This window comes from Medicago truncatula, chromosome 4 (assembly GCF_003473485.1).
Source record: "Medicago truncatula cultivar Jemalong A17 chromosome 4, MtrunA17r5.0-ANR, whole genome shotgun sequence".
Lineage (NCBI taxonomy): Eukaryota > Viridiplantae > Streptophyta > Magnoliopsida > Fabales > Fabaceae > Medicago > Medicago truncatula.
Genome location: NC_053045.1, coordinates 64,349,345 through 64,366,110, shown reverse-complemented (window position 1 = coordinate 64,366,110; position 16,766 = coordinate 64,349,345). Strand labels below are relative to the sequence as shown.

The 16,766-nt window shown below is 34.3% G+C and overlaps 1 protein-coding gene, 1 non-coding gene and 1 pseudogene across 8 annotated transcripts; 2 read left to right on the top strand and 1 right to left on the bottom strand.

Annotated features, from left to right (window-relative positions):
* Positions 1 to 4,331: 4,331 nt before the first annotated feature.
* On the top strand, positions 4,332 to 4,405 carry TRNAV-AAC (transfer RNA valine (anticodon AAC)). Its single transcript has one exon. It is a non-coding gene; the product is annotated as a tRNA-Val (tRNA).
* A 203-nt stretch (positions 4,406 to 4,608) lies between these two features.
* LOC25494337 (uncharacterized) lies at positions 4,609 to 6,578 on the top strand (annotated as a pseudogene).
* Positions 6,579 to 7,894: 1,316 nt separating this feature from the next.
* LOC25494336 (BTB/POZ domain-containing protein At5g47800) lies at positions 7,895 to 14,030 on the bottom strand. Of its 7 annotated transcripts, none has more exons than XM_013603220.3 (8): positions 13,688 to 14,029; positions 13,507 to 13,585; positions 11,328 to 11,601; positions 10,843 to 10,965; positions 10,694 to 10,763; positions 10,208 to 10,606; positions 9,376 to 10,119; positions 7,895 to 8,699 (listed from the first exon to the last, which is right to left on the bottom strand). In XM_013603220.3, the coding sequence occupies exons 4-8, from the start codon at positions 10,899 to 10,901 to the stop codon at positions 8,154 to 8,156; spliced, it is 1,818 nt and encodes a 605-aa protein (XP_013458674.1). In that variant the 5' UTR covers positions 10,902 to 10,965; positions 11,328 to 11,601; positions 13,507 to 13,585; positions 13,688 to 14,029; the 3' UTR covers positions 7,895 to 8,153. The 7 variants fall into 7 exon arrangements, with proteins under 7 accessions (XP_013458674.1, XP_024638038.1, XP_039689284.1 ...); XM_024782270.2 differs by having other exon boundaries at positions 11,328 to 11,595; XM_039833350.1 differs by having other exon boundaries at positions 10,843 to 11,601; positions 13,688 to 14,030.
* Positions 14,031 to 16,766: the final 2,736 nt, after the last annotated feature.

Genomic DNA, 16,766 nt, shown 5'->3' with positions numbered 1-16,766 from the left:
AATTAAGTTCGTATTCACGAGGATTGTGTTAATCTCAATTTAGCAATAACGTTAATATCTAGGATGTGTAAATTTCTTTTAGTGCCCGAGGCAGTAGGTTGGTGTGCATAAAAAGTAAATAACAGAAAATAAGATAGTTTTGGAAAAGACAAGGAGGGAGATGAGATCAGGTCTTTCGAATCATCGATGTTCCCCTAATTGGTATACTGCACCTATTTGTATTAATCATTCTAGTTCTAAGATAGTTAACAAAATAGTCCTAATCAATCCCTTGAGTTAGGACCCTCTTCTCTAACTACAGCCCCTGATTCCTTAGGTGGTCTAATAATCTTTGAAGGTTTTAAGCACGTTAACCTAATATCACTAACAAACGATTATCCATTCCTAGACTAACCATGTTTATTAGAACAATTCAATTAGGTCTAAGTCGAAAGCTATGGTCAGTAGTCATTCGTTCTCACTAAATCATGTTTATATTTGATCAGGATATAAAAAGCATTAAGAACAATTGAATTGAATAAAAACTAGATTGTCATTAATAATAAATAGAGTTTCACAGCAACATGGATCAATTAGGGTTACAAGGAATCATCTCAGACCTAATCTCTAAGAGATTTAGCTACTCATAATTGAGTTTACAAATAGCATAATCAATGGAAGAATTAAAACATACATAAACTGGATTAGAGATGATGAAATCGCCTCTTCTGCAGTCTTCTGGGTGTCAAAACCGCGCTTTAGCTCTCCAAAATCGTAACTCTTGTGTTTGGAACTGACTTCAGCTTAAATAGGCAAGTTTTTCTGCGTCCAAAATCGCGCCACGCCACCAGAAATCGTACCACGATTTCGGTGGCAGAACCAAACCTTCATTCTGGTCACAAAATCGCGCCACGCCACTCAAAATCGCGCCACGGTTGCCAATTTCTAGCACTTCCAGAATTTCTGCTTTTTACACCCCCAGGCTGTCTAAAATTGCTACAGACTCAATAAAAACATCAAAACAACTGTTTCTTCAAAATCTTCTATTTTTCATGCTTTCCTTGTTGTTTAAGCTTGCTTGTGAACTCAAAACATCATGAAAATGACACTAAAAATAACGAATGATTGACTGTCATCAACATCCAAATCTTTGATTAAATAATCGATCTTTCAATAGGAATAAAATGAACACCGCAAGAAGACGGGAAAGCAAACAACGCCGCACAAGACGACGAACAACAAACCACCACACTTAGATGATGAAATCACAAAGAAAAAAAAACCTAGATCTATGTGAAAGTCACTTATTTAGATTGAAATAGAGAGAAAAAGATGAAGAGGTTTGATTTCAGGTCAAGAATTGACCCAAAACCACCACCCCTCAATGAAGAAACGGGATGAGAAAACCTAGAGAGAAAAAATTAAGGTCGGCTTGTTGGAGAGCACTCCATACATACTTGTCCATTTTAGTTAGACCAAATCATTTTAAAAATAAATAATATAGATAATAAATAAATTCATCTCTATATAAAGAGAAATTATATTTTTGCACAAAGTTTGGATGAGATGATAACAGTATTCTTCTCTTTTAGCATTGAATTTGAATCTAGACATGTGCAATATTAATTTTTTTAGAAAATTTTTGTTACCAATTATCGTTATACTTATCTCATCAGATTAATCTTTATAGTTGCGAATAGAGAATACTAAATTCCCATAAAAAAAATCACATCAAATGATTACTAAGATTTAAATATTTGGTTAGTTAATTTATGACTAATATATATAACAATGTGTCAGAACTCACTATTTATATTTTAACTTATTTTCACTCAACAAAAAAAAAAATTAACTTATTAATTGAGCTACATACTTGAATATATCGAGTGGCGGAGTCAGAAATTTTGTCGAGCCTAGGCAAAATATTTTGTCAAATAATTTTAGAATATATATTAAAAAGTTTTTAGATACTAACAAAATTGTGGACTGGTGCGGTGGTTTTTTTATGTTAAATCTAACATGGAGAATGGCGGTTCAAGACCTCATTTTTTGAATAAAAATATTATTAATACAATAAAAAATAAAAAAAGAGAGTAGCATGGATCAAACCCACACCCTCTGCAGATTAGGGAGCTCACCAATCAACTACTGCGTGAATGTAACATTTGATAAATTATGGATAATATGATAATTATAGGTAAATTGGGGGCTGCAGACGTGCAGTGGCTCCTATGGGTCTCTTAGGCGATCTGCCACTGAGCCCGGGCGTGTGCCTAGGCTTTTAAACGTCTTTAACCTTAAATTTAGATGTTCATGTATACAAAGCATATCTATTAACTAGGGCTGGACAAAAAAGCTCCGTCCGGCCGAAACCGCCCGTCCCGAAAGGTCTGACGGTGCTCGGGTCGGTGCAAACGGGTTAAACGGTTTGGACGGCTACCAAAATCCGGTTTTGAAAGGGTATGTATGGTCGAAAGAGGATTCCGAATTTGAATCCGTATGATACCCGAAATCGACCGAAAACTTGAAGAAGACATGAGATGGAACGAACATTTAACATATTGAGAAGGAAGAAGATGACCCTTTTTACTCTGGTTTTCTTTTCATAATGTAAAAAGGCTAGTGTTTTGTGCAGTACGGGGCTGCATATGCCCAGTAAGTGCAATGAACTAGCAAGTGCATGTGGCAATATATAATTGGACCAATTTTTATTGATAAATATAAAATTCTGTTTAATTCATTTATTAAATAAACAAAGGTGTAAACTCTACGGTCTATGACCTTGACCAATGAATGTACTCATGTAATCACCTCATATCTTTACCATCTCCATTATCTTAATCTTGTTAAAAGTAACAGTATTGTAATATATTTTCTTTTTAAATATACCAATTTTATTACATCATGGTGTCAAGTTCCTTCCTTCAAACACAGCCATGTAAAAATACAGAAGCGCAGAGAAGAAAATTATGCGAAGAAACATTTCTATTTTCACTTTGTATAGATCGGAAAACCGTCCAACCGACCTGTGTAAACCGGCTTCCGACAAATCCGACACCGAACAAACCGTTACGTAGAATGGGCGGAGATGGGCTGGTGTTTTAAGGCCGCCAGTTTGGTTCGGTGACAACTTTCAGCCCGAAAACCGACCGTTGTCCACCCCTACTATTAACTATCCAAATTGTATTCAAATCTTATTACCAAATAAAAAGTGTGCTCAAAATCTACGTTAAATTTACGGGTCATAATTACATAATTTTTTTATCTAAAAATTGTCACTTTTAATTGCTTAAATAATGCCCTAAGATCATCCACAGCAGAGCACCCAAATTGGGGGCTTAAATGGGTCCCTTGTATCCACATCATCCAATTTTATGGTAATACTTAATAAGCACCAATTTTCTCCAACCCAACACCTCAAAAGAAATTATTAAATAGGTTCCACATATAATTCTATATCATCACAATTCAACAAAATTTCTTTATTTTATTAAGATTTATTAAATGAAACTCACAAAAAATGGAGAGAGAGAGGGTGCTTTCATAGCCACCCTTCTCTATAGACACCCATATATTTTACTCCACAACGGGGGTGCCTATTTAATGTGGTGTTAAATAGGTAAAGCACCCACCATTGTGGATGATCTAAGTAAGTACCTTTGTAAATATTTTCCTAATTTATTAATAAGAGTTTGTATTCATACACTCTTGAAAACGGAGTCAAATCTACATTAAATTTGTTAACCATAGTTTGTATTCATATCCACTCTTCACCATAGTGTTTAATGACGTTCGAAATCTTGATATTTTTGTTTGGTGGATGAGTGATCATATGCGACTTATATCTATCTTATGATTTTAGGTGAAAAATATAGCATTTCAATCACTTAATTGTCGTTATCACTAGTTTGTTGTTACTCACGACGCTCCACCTCCCAAATACAATTACAGTAAACATTGTCTATTCATAAGCTCATGGCTCTATAAATTGGAGGCTAACGTAAAATTTGAAATGAATTCCCTTAAAATAAAATAAAAATTCAAAAGAAAATTTTGCAACACTATACACCATCTTCTTCAATAAAACAATATTAACACCACAATAATAAATATTAAATATATTCAGATCATTTTTTCCCATAAAAAGAGCACTAATAACTATCTATGATCTTCTTGTCAAAAAAAAAAAAAAAAAAAACTATCTATGTTCTTGATTTGGCGAAATTGAATCACTTCACCAACTAATAACTTACCTGTACGTTCAAGATTTCATCCATTCAAATTTTCTTCTCTATATGAAACTAATAAAAAGAACATATATATTTGTTATTCTATTGAAACTAACATCAAATGGTTTCGTGGTGTAGTTGGTTATCACGTCAGTCTAACACACTGAAGGTCTCCGGTTCGAACCCGGGCGAAGCCAGTTAATTTTTTTAACAAACAATCTCGTTGATATTTTTACACGCCGATATCATAGTCATTATTTACCGTCACTTTTCACGCGCTACGAATCTCCACCAATTACTTTCTTCATTCTCATTGGTCCACGTCATCACACGAGAATCTTCCCTTCCAAAACTTAAAAAACACTATTTAAGCAAAAAAAGAAAAACACGAATCAATAATCACTTTTCCTTCTCCATCACAATGAAATCGCTTATTTTGGGAATCGCTTTTCTCCTCCTTCATTCATCATCACTCGCTTCCGAAACTAATCCTCCATGTCCCAAAGCTTTTTCCGATTTGAAGGAATCAATTGTGAAAGGATAAGGCTTTTCAGCGGACAAGATAACAGGGTTTGATCCTCGAGAAGCTAAGGTTGGGCATTCAGTAGAATACCAATTCGATTATGAAATTGATTATAAAGTTGTTCTATTTAAGCTTCTTGAAGATTCTAATCGTTGGGATTATGTTGATCTTCCAATATTTTGGGTTGAGGATCAAAACGGGTTTGAGGGAAATGGTTTACCCGTTTTGGCTCCGTTTCAGCTTGCTGGACCTATGGAGTATGTCCTTTTCTCTAATCTTCTCTTTATTTATTTAATGATCTTAATTAATAAAGTTAAGCTATTTAATTTAATTGCCATTTTGAGAATCAAATTTCTGTTTTTTTTTTTTTTTTTAATAATGCAGTATGATAGTGTGAGTAAATAATCATGATCATACTATATATGTATTACATTTAAAGAGTGAAGACCCAATTTGGCCCTTCAAAATTTTCTAACGGACCAATTTAGTTCCTAAAATTCAAATTAGTCCCTAGCATTTTACATATCAAGACAAATTAGTCTATGTTGTAATGAGTAAGGGGAAATGTGAGGGGCTACTTTGTGTTTCATTTTTATAGGGGACTAAATTGGCCTCTAAAAAAATTGTGAATGACCAAATTGGGTCTTCACTATACATTAATTGTATAAATGATATAGTAATTTGTGAAGATTGAAAAAAAAAAAAAAAAAAAACAAGAAGAAGGATGAAACAGCAATTATATATTACCACTTAATTTCATTTCCTAACTATATGATTGGAATTTATTTATTAGAGTAATTTTTTTGTGACATGTTGAAGATTGAAGGGTGTGTAGTCAGTAGTATATAGAGTAAGATGGTGTAGTTGAATGTGGATAATGTGAAATTGACTTGATGTTGGTTTGGTATATGCAGCATGATGTGGATGCTGGGGTGTTGAAGAAAGTTGTTTTGGCTGATGGTGCAGTGGTTACCTCTGCCCTTGAACCGAACACAGAATGGTTTTGCTGCTGGGCTTCTCACCTTGGCTGAGCATCTCCGTTGTGCTTCTCGTGGCCAGAGTGCTCCTCTTCTCTCACTCCGCATTGTTGGCCCTACTTCGCTTGAAGCCCCTTCCTCTGCTGTGTCAACCTCTTCCGATAACAGGTTGAAGCTCAAGCGGCTTGCACCTGCTCTTGTGGAGTTATCGTCTCAATCAAAACCCAAAGCCAAATCAAGCGAGACTTCCCTGTCTACCGTTGATCTCCAGGAGGAAGCCCCGACTCTCCTTACTCCAACCCAGTTTACTGCATTGTGGCCTCTTGCCTCCCTTAATGGATCAAATACAAACTTGTTGGGTTTTGAAAAACTGTTATCTTCTGTGCTGGGCCCTAAGGCTAAGGAAAAAGGTTCCTTTAGGTTGTTGAAGGCAGATGTTTCTGCTCAGACTTTTGTAAAGATAGGCTTTCAAGCTGAGAAGAAGTTGAAGGAAGGAGATGGTGTTAGTTTTGAGGGTTTCCCCAAATGGAGGACCAAGCCTGAGACTGTGAGATTGCAATTTGAGGTGCTGGCAAAAGTGGATGGTGATAAAGTCATACCTGAGAGAGTCGTGCAAGTGAACCCTGTTTTTGTGGAGGACACTGTGGCGTTAAGTGTGCTAACTAACAATGGGACCATGTCAAAATGTCTATTGTTCAGCCTCCGCCCATCCCCTTCGCCTTGTAATTAGTGGGAAAGGTTTGATTTTTGTATACTTTACACAAAGGAATTGTAGAGTGGATTCTTGGTTTGCCTTTGATGTATAGCACGTCATAGTTAAGATACTTGTAAAAAATGCTAAGTAATGAGAAAGTTGTTTTTATTTGCCCATTTGCTTCTGATTCTGATAATTTATAATTTTAATATTTCTCAAAGCTATTCAGAGTAACTATGGTCAAACAATGTCAACTTCAAAATGTAGGATTTGATGTTATCAATCTTTTAGTTATAGCTGCAAGAATTCAATTGTCTTTTAGTTTCTGCTCATAAGATTGTGTTTCTTTTCAGCAAGTATTTGAGTTCAAATGGTTTCAATTATGTAGAATAGGAAGGTAACCACGGTTTGGTTGAATGCTTGCAACAAAATACTCCCTCTCAACATCAAGGGTTGCAACACCAAGTAGTCGCTTTAAAGCAATTGCAACAGTGAATTTCATTGGATTTTCTAATTAAGTTGGTAACTGCATTTGGAGCAGCAATTGCCAACCCCTTAATAAAAGGTCTTCAAACTTAATTTAATTAGTGTCCCATCGTCCCCAGTCATTTCAGGCTTACTAGCCTCATAGGCGGGTACATTACAAACTCCAGGCCATCAGAGGCTTAAAAATTAATGATCAAGTTCCATCATCAATTTCTGATATCAATGACTCCTAGCCACTTAAAAAAGTTAAATTAGTGGCCTATTTTACAGAATAATATTGCCAATGAGTTCGACCTGTTATCATGCACAATACTTAATATGATCAGCTAATAAAACTGTTGGCTGATATGATAATGAATTACTGCTCTTCTCCTTCTCTTCAATTTTTACCTGCAAACATCCTCTTTGATCTCAAAAACACTGACTCACATGTTTCAATCTTTGGATCTATGCCTATTTATACCATCCACGACCTTTGGATTCCGTAGGGGGATTTGTGACCGACTCTTGCATGGAGCAGTTAATTTACATAGGAGATTTGTGACCGGCTCCTGCTTGGAGCAATTTATTTAGTATTTCAAAGAGTTGTTATTGGGTGAATTAGAAATTTAGAATAAAGTTTCTCAACTCCTCTATTTTGTAGGCTACTAATACCAAAGGCGCCTCCTACACGGCTACACTACACCTATCAATCTATTTTCATTACTCGCATATGCTGTGGTAATATCTCCTTCTTATATGAAAGATTACTTCACAAAGGTAGATTATATAATGTGATAGACTTTCTTTTGTTCATATTCAAGATACCCAACTTCAAATTAATAACATTTTTTATTCATATGTTTGGCATTTTGATTATCTAAATACTAGACTTGTGATGTAAAGTATTTTCATCAATGATACCTTCAATGACATTTTGGTTTGGGAGCATTCTGATCACCATGTATGATTTTAAATTGTGGTTGCGGGGTGTTGGACCGCACTTTAATCTGAGTCTCCCTGAAAATATGAAATTACCTATGCAATTGATATGTCCTCTAGCAATACATATTGTCTATCTTTCTTCCTCTCAAACATGAACAATGAAAAAAAAATTAATTCAAAATAAAAAATCCCTAGTTACAACTTCACAGGAGAGACAGTACAGGGATTATTTAGTTATTACATCTGTGAAAAGGTAAAAAAATAAGAATTGAAGCTACAAACTGCATATAAGGGAGGTGGTTTGAACTGTGATTTTCTTTGAATTCTTCAAAGATTAATAATTATTTATCTCTATCTGCCTTTTTCATGCTATGTTCTGATTTACTTCTTGCCCTTCTTATGATTTTTTTAGGATCAACAACTTCCAACTTGTAGCTCGAACTACTTTCATCTTTGACTCCTCTCACCCTTTCTGACTCTGTCTCTTCAATGTCTCTTCCTCTTATTGCTATCTTTTTTTCCAAGTCTAATGCTAAATTTGCATCCAATCTTTTATGTCTGTGGTGATCCTTTTCTCTACTTTCAAGAATTTGAGTGGTTCTTGTGACATCTCCATTAAACTCTTGTCCTAAAGATTGTTTGCTTTGGCTATCTTTTGTAGTTGTTCTTTGTTTTGCTCCTAGAATTATCTCATGTTGTTTTAGCAGTTTGTGACTGGTGTTTGCCATAGACCCTTTCTCCTGTTCAAAGTAGAGAAGCTGCACTACAGTTCTTAATGGCAGAAGCTCGTTTTTGACGGCATGGCCACGTACTTCTGGTGTCAGTTTTTGGCAGTCTAGAATCCCACACAGTCTCTTCTTATCTGCCTTACTCAGATCAGGATGCACCTGTTTATGCATTCAACTTTAATCACATCATTCCAATAATCAAAGTTTTCCACTTAATTGCCTATACTAATTCTGGTGTTGTTCTGATAAACATCTTAATTAAGTGTATATGTTTAAGACATTTCTATAACAAAAGGTAAAAAAAGTCAAACTGTATTCTCATAAATTATAAGCTATTTTCATAAGTTATCCGGGAGAGCTTATGGAAATAAGTTTAATACAACTTATGAATATGTTATAAGTTGTTGTTTCCGTAAGTTTTCTCGAATAGTCTCACAAGTGTTTATGTTAGTAGATAAACTCGAATAAGTTAATCCAAACAAGTGTTTAGTTTCATTTAGGGTGTGTTTGGTTTGCTAAAAAACATGGGACTGGACTGGCCAAATTATAGGATTATGGGTTGACATGTTATTTGCACAAAGTCTATATTATTAGAGTCTCAAGGTCTTAAGAATGTGTTGAAGTGTCCAGCACTCAAGCAAGAGACTATGAGAATTAAACAAGCTGTTTTCAGTATCACTGTTTCCTACGCAAATCTTTGACAACAGGAAACAAAATCAAAATAGAAGTAATTTTGTAATTGAAAGTAAATAAAGGGGAAAAAAACGTTTTTTTTCAAACCAATCTGACTATAGTTGAAGGAAAAATCATAAGAGGTATGGTATCAGTACTCCACCTTAAGATAGATGTCAATTGCCTTGTATAGATTGTTGTGGTCTACTCGTGCAATGCTCGGCACGGTTTCAGCAAGAGAAACAAACTTTGAAACTTGCATATTATCATCTCTAGCAACCACTTGAAGATAGGAGTCTATGAGTTTGCCTACATTTCTGATTGATCTCAAAAAGTAGCTGTTATCCACAGCACCAGGGGACATTCTTTTCCAAAGCTTCAAGAAAGTTTCCAACACTGCTAGAACTAACTCTATATCATAATAATTCTGGTCTGAAGAGGATTTTGAAGGGTAAAGAAGGTCACTCACTGTTGCCTCCTCAAACTGTAAGCTTGCTCTCCTTATTAGTTCTGTCTTTATCACTGATGAGGCATTCAAATGAATTGAAATGCTGAGAAGTCTAAACAAGAAGCCAACTGAAACAGACCCTCTGTCTGCAGGAATCATGCTTACAATTGTTTCAATAATTTTTCTGTTTTTCAGCTTAGATTCTTCTGTCTGAGATGCTGAACTGCCTGAGCTTTTATTAAGCTTCGTGATTCCCGGTAACCACCGGCATGCATAGACATGCAAAGCTTCACCAATAAGCTGTGGTGGAAGCACATACGTTGATCGAATAGCCATTATTATGCACCTGAAAAGATCTATGTCAAGATCAGAAACATCCTCAGTCCACCAATCCTTTGGGACAGAATGGTGCTGTTTTTTTGTGTAACCGGGTCTGGTGTAGGTGAAGGACCATTTCACCTGCACAGAATCATCATTTATAAGTAACAAAAAGAAAGAAAAAACATTGATACACAGAAATTTGAAGAAGTTAGAGTTTGTTTCTGACCTGTTGCGAGGGTGTGAGAATTTTCTCAATGATTGAATCAATGCACTTTCTGACAATACCAAGATTCTCAGACCACTCTGGTAATGTAGCAGTAGTTTGAAGGGTTGCAATAGGATCCTTCCAACTTTCAAGAATGCATGAATTGAAGAAAGACTCAAGCTTTCCTACAAAGTTTCCCTTCTCAATAGCGTCATTCATTCTAAGGAACTTCGCAGCACAGAATGCAGATACAAAGTTATGAGCACTAATGTTGATTGAAATTCCATAACAAAACTTAGCACAGAGTTCAAAAGCATCTTCCCCTCCAGGTATATCATGAAGCTCCACAGTAAAACTCTCTGAATCACTAGAATCATAGCAAAGCCTTTGTAGGAGTCCACATTTTGGAAGAAGGGCAAACTGCAGATAAAAAGAACATAATTATATAGATGAACTAAAATAAAAATATTTTGGTTTGTAACCACTTGAGTTCTAAGTCCTTAATACCTTGTGTAGCAGATAAGTTACATCATTGATTTGTATTACAAGGTCTGAGGGTATCTCTGATGTCAATGTCCTGCATTTATAAGAATACATGTTAGTTTGTGAAAGGATTGTACAGTGATTGTTAATGAAATAAGCGCTGCTGTGAATACCTGGTAGCTTGTTCAGTGTAGAAAGTATCTGGCCTTGTCCCAAGTTTCATGAACTTCATTTTTGTTTGTTGTTTTTTATACCAAACGGACAAAAAAAAAAAAAACTCGACTCGACTTCAGTGCCTGCAAATTCAGAAGGCTGTTCCTTAGATTAAACCACCACAGATTCCATAAAGTGAAGGTTAATGGAAAAAATGAATCCAAAGGGTTATCTAGTAGGCCATGAGATTGATGAACATAATTAGAATTGGCTGAATAATGTACCATGAAACGCAATAACATGGCAACACAAACTTATTAGATATTTTTTCCATCATTGCAAGAAATTAAAGGGATGGAGGACAAGGAAATTAGAAATCAGTCTAGAAAAGATGAAGGTAGAAGTAGAAGTCCAAGGAATGATATCATGCCATCGTGACTGTCGGTTAGGACTGAAAAAACAAAACAAGAAAAAAAGAAATCTGCAAGAAGAGTGACTTTCACACCTGAAGTTGGGTTTATTTTGCAATAGTCAACTTCATTGATTTGTATATAAATATGAAAGCTCTTTAATTCATAGAAGATGATGTCGTCACTTCATCAATGGACCAAAGAAAAAAACAAGAAATTCCAGTTTATGCCATCATTCCCAGATGACAGCACTTCTTAGAGAACTTTGCTAGATGTCACACACTGCACACTTGTCTCTACTCTCTAGTAGTAGTACCTTTGGGAGTAACATCAGGCTTCAAATTTTTTTTCTGCCTCATGTGTCTGTTCCTGATGAAATATGTAACAACAAACTGAACTAACAACAATGTGAATTGAAATAAGTGTTGGGAGACAAACATACGTTACTAATAAAACATATTGAATGTTGTGTCTCCTTTTTTTCAAAAAAGAAAAAACATGGAAAAAAGGGAGCTGAGGAAAACAGGAAAGTGGTAATAATTGAGTTAAAATGTTGACCTTAGTCATAAAATCCTTCCAGAAACTTTATCTCTAGCCTGTAAATTTTTCTAGTTGATTTTTTTTTCTTGTATAAACAAATGCTAGCATATTAGTTTTTATGTTAGTTTTTCAAAAATAGGTCGTAATTTGTTGACCGCCTCAAACATAATTGCTTTCATTAGAAGGACACATGTTTGTTTCATCCTATAAGAAATGAGGAAAGAAGCAGGACCATAGCAGAAAATGCATTGTGCATGCATAAACATACATGATTACTTTCACTGATGGGTGGTAAAGGAATAAGCATGTTGGGAGTTTGGAATTAACTAATAGGCAAGCCAATCATTATAGAATTTTTACAGTCTACATAACTGTATATGTACATCCAAAACGAGAATGTACTCTACTAATACACTCAGCAATCACTTTAATTTTTCCATAGATATGAGGATACACTACACTGGTATGTTTCAGACAATGATTCTGAAGATCCGAGAGAAAGCAATAAAAAACTACTAGTAGTGCAGAAAGCAAATATTATTGATAAGTCACTTTCATTGTGGTGTGTTGTGTCTCTAAAGAATTTGATACATATACTAGTGTATGCTTTTTCTTTCTTTCTTTTTTTTTTTTTTTTTTTTCAGTTGAAACTTGGAGTGGTCCACTGCGATGGTCCTCTCAATTATTTCTCTTCTTCCCCATTAAGTATATAGGAATCAAGAATTGGAACCCAACTTTTTACCTTTGTTTCTCTTTTCTTCTCAATTTTATTCATCAAGAATTAGTGCAACATTACATCATTAATTACTTGATAAAACCATCCTATCTTCATGGTTTGTTTGAGGTTTGCTTCAAATCTTATAGAAATAAAAAATAATAATGAATATAAGAGAAACAAATTAATAGCTGAAGAATAAAATGCACTAAATGGTTATTTTAATTTATTGAGGAAATGATGTTAGTGCTAGGCCATGCTCACTGTTCATTCATTTGCTGTTGTTGAAGGCTGACATGGAGTATTGTCTGTCCTTTCACAGACAGATATTAGTAAAGCAAAAACCAGTGTTTGTGGCAAGACACTCATCAATTTCATGTTTCTCTACCAAATAGAATGCATCTGAGTCACCTTTTTCTTAGATCCAAGATGCAACTCTCACATGAAAATTCATAAAAAGTGTAAGGTAATTAATAAGTCAGCCACGATTACGTTACGCTGCAAACTTTTATATTGCGGAAAAATACATGAAAATGCAACCGGAGTTACATCTTCCCTTAATATTCATGAGCTAGCTTTCTCTCTACTGAATCAGTGACATTCTGCAAGATATTCATTTTAGCCTATTATGTGGACATTTGCTTCTGGAATTTTCAAGTACTCTTCCTTTTACCCTCCTACAAAAAGGTTTTTTTTTCTTCATTTTATTTTTGGAATTTTTTAAGCAGAACCAACCTTTTTCTTCAATTTTCCATATCCACTGCCAAAAGTGATATTCATCTTTATAGAAAAAGAAAAATAAGCTTTAAGCTTTTAATTTATTTATTAATTAATAGGGTTGAGGAGTGGGAAGTCAAAAAAGGAAGGCTATAATTAACTTACCACCCCATGTTTATCTCTCTATAATATACTATTAACAAAATAAAGCACTTCATTAAACAGTACTAAAGTAACAAAATGGAAATGTCTCAAGAATTTTAGAGAGTTCAACAAGAAGACAAGAGAAGAGAACAACATACCTGTAAAACTATATAATATTGATGCTACTCATTGAAGTATCTTTAGAATTGAAAAAGGTGCATAGTTTTTAAAAAGTATCTGTACAACAAATTGAAGAAATTAGATAAAACAGGTAGCATCAGTATATGAATTGAAGCTGGAGACATATATAGTAATTAGTTGCTAATAGTAGCAACATACACGAACATGTGAAGGTGATAGATATATATCATATGAGTGGTTTTGTAGTTTTATGCAAGTAATCCTCACAGACTGAGAAAAAGAGAGGAGAATAGGCTGTATCTGTAACTTGTGTTAGAAACACAGAGAGAGAGAGAAAGAGAGAAAGAGAAACTAATTAAAGAGAAGTGAGTATATGAATCACAATGTTTGGTAAATTAATCAAAGTGTTAGGGAGAAGAGAGAGAATGAGTGGTACGTTTGGATTAGTCAACATAGTAATGTATCAAAAGCATGCCATCATAATTATTAAACTCATTGATCAATAGTTGTAGATATATTAGAATGGAAAAAATGGTTGAAAATTGGTGGTGTATGATTGAATATGAAAAAGCATGGAGTGAAAGAAGGTTGCATGGGACCAAGTCTATTCATAGATAAAAGATCCTGTGTGCACCCCTCATCATGCTACCCCCCACTATAGTCATGTTTTGGACTTCCTTATGTGCATGTCGGCCACGTGTCTTTCTCTGTGCCGTTGATTATATCACTTTAACGGATGAGATCATGGTTTTAAATTGTAGTTGCGGTTGTAAATAGCAGAGATATTAAATTTTTTATATTGTTACCGCAATTGCGATTGTAAAATACAATTTAGAACCTTGAGGAGATCACACTCTAAATTCATTCATGCGTGTGGGTTTGTTTGTTCTCTTCTATTCTCTTCTGTGTGTTCCTGTTCGCTCATACACTCGTGCGTCAATCGTTTAGCTCACCTTGTTTTTTCTTAATTGGGACCCATGATATTCTGTGTCATGGACAAACAACCCCACCACCAATCCCTTAATTTGCCTAAAACAAGATGTCCTAACTACTCCATCAATTAATAGGTTTCTATTTCTATTATAGAGTAAGCACCTACAATACAAAGAGCATTGTTGTGAATTCGAACAAAGTCACGTCAATATTTGATATGTGGAGCAAATCGATGGCGACCAAAAACTAAATAGAATGTAATACTAATAATGACGAACAAGATAAAGAGCATATCAAGGAGAAATAAGTAGAAGAAAAACACACTGTATTATTTATTTAGTTCAGTTCAATAATGACCTACTTTTAGGGAGAGTTGAAAGAAACTGTCCAACTTTTGATATAATACTCAATCGAATAGATGCCATAATTCCCCCACTTTATTATTCATAGTTAGATAGATATCTTAATTTGTGCCTAAGAAGATCTTCCTTCCCGCAGGTTTTGAGTTTGTTGATGACTTGAGAATGAGAAACTTTGAACTTTTTATGACGACAAGTGATGCGGTAGTTAAGATTTTTCATTGAGTAAACCATTAAATTAATTTATGATTTTGCAGGAAACTCTCAAATAAGTCATTGAAAATATGAATATTTTTGAAAGGTCATTAACTCTATTAACAGTCAAATTGCTCTCTGTCTTTTTTTTTTTAAAGAAACCTGCATTTAATATCAACTAGATTTTTGTATTTTAATAACTTAATGTCGATTTTCCTTAGAAAAATAAATAATAACTTATTGTCGATTTGGTCTCTATATTTAATCACTCAATTAAATTTAAATGTACTTTTAGAAAAACTGGTATGAGTAAAATTTGACAGAGTTAAAGTTATTTTTAAAATATTGATAATCTTAGAGCTCTACAAAATCGGGAACGAATCTAGTGGTTTAGAGTATGTTTCATTCCATACTTCCCCCCTCCTTTAGATTATAAGTTTTCACTTTTATTTTATTTTAATTTCAAATTAATAATTATCGTTCTAGAATATTAATTTTAGATTACCGACAAGATTGAGTTTATAGCGAAAATGGTTAAACTCTCAAACATTGTAAACAAATTTAAAACTCGAATATAAGATGTGATGTGAAGACAGTGTTCGGTGATGCCTCAAATAGAATTACCCAATATTTGAGTTTCCTGGTACGAGGAATTTCAATGAAGAAACAAAACTTAAATTCAAGGTTGCTTAGTGACTCATGTAAAGAAGGTACTATTATGTAAGTAGGGCAAATGAAATGACTCGCTACCATTTTCTCCAGCTAATTTAAAAGGTAACGAGTCATTACATCTTATCTACTTTTTCATGCTAATAAACGCCCTCTTACCTACCCATACACTTTTTGTTGTTACACATGCTGTAAATTTTCAACCACAGCATACTATGAATATCTATATACAGTAGTGGGTAAAAATCAATAAAAAAGAGGTTGTTTTTTACACGTAAATTGCTGCTAGTAGCTTTAATTTTTTTGACTGCAATTATTGGTTTTGATTAAGATGCAAATATTGATGTGTTTAATCGTAGACGGGGAAAATTTCTTATAAAAGTGGTTAATTAGTTATGATTATGTCTGGCTTAGTGAAGTGGGAGTTGAAAACTTGACATCTAAGAAAGCAGCAGGTATATATGAATCATGCTCACGTGTCGCTTTTGGGAAATTTTTGGTGAAATTATAATAATAAAGCATGAAACATAAATTGGTGTAGACATAATGAATAATGCCAAAGACATGCGAGTATATATATGTACTTGGTAATAAGTATGGCTTGGAAAGGCTTTCTTCAAAATGGCCATAGTCAGTTCACACTTCATCATTATGGACCTACAAATACAATTAGAGAACAAAGGGTCATCCCATTCCATATTTGAGCAGTCAAGTTGAGTTGAGTGTCCCTAAATGTTCTCCACATTTTGGTTTTTGGTTCTATTTGTTTGACTCTAATGTGCTTCATTGAATGTAATGGTCCTATTTGGTTCCTTTGTCTAAGAATCTTATTGCAAATCCTGCGTTTACAATTTTGTCAGATATTGTTTATCATTTTATGGACAAAACTAATACTTATTCCATCACTCATCTTTTCTATCTTCTTTTATATTATACATCCTCTCAGAAAAATTATATTGCCAATATGAAAATACTATATGGATTAAATATGTGATAGTAAGATGATGTGTATGTCTTCAAATTGCAAAGTTGGAAAGCAGAGAAATCGTGACACGATTTTGGTAATGTCGAAAGCTGTTTTCAGGGCGTCCAATCGTGACACGATTTTGGGAAAACGTGAC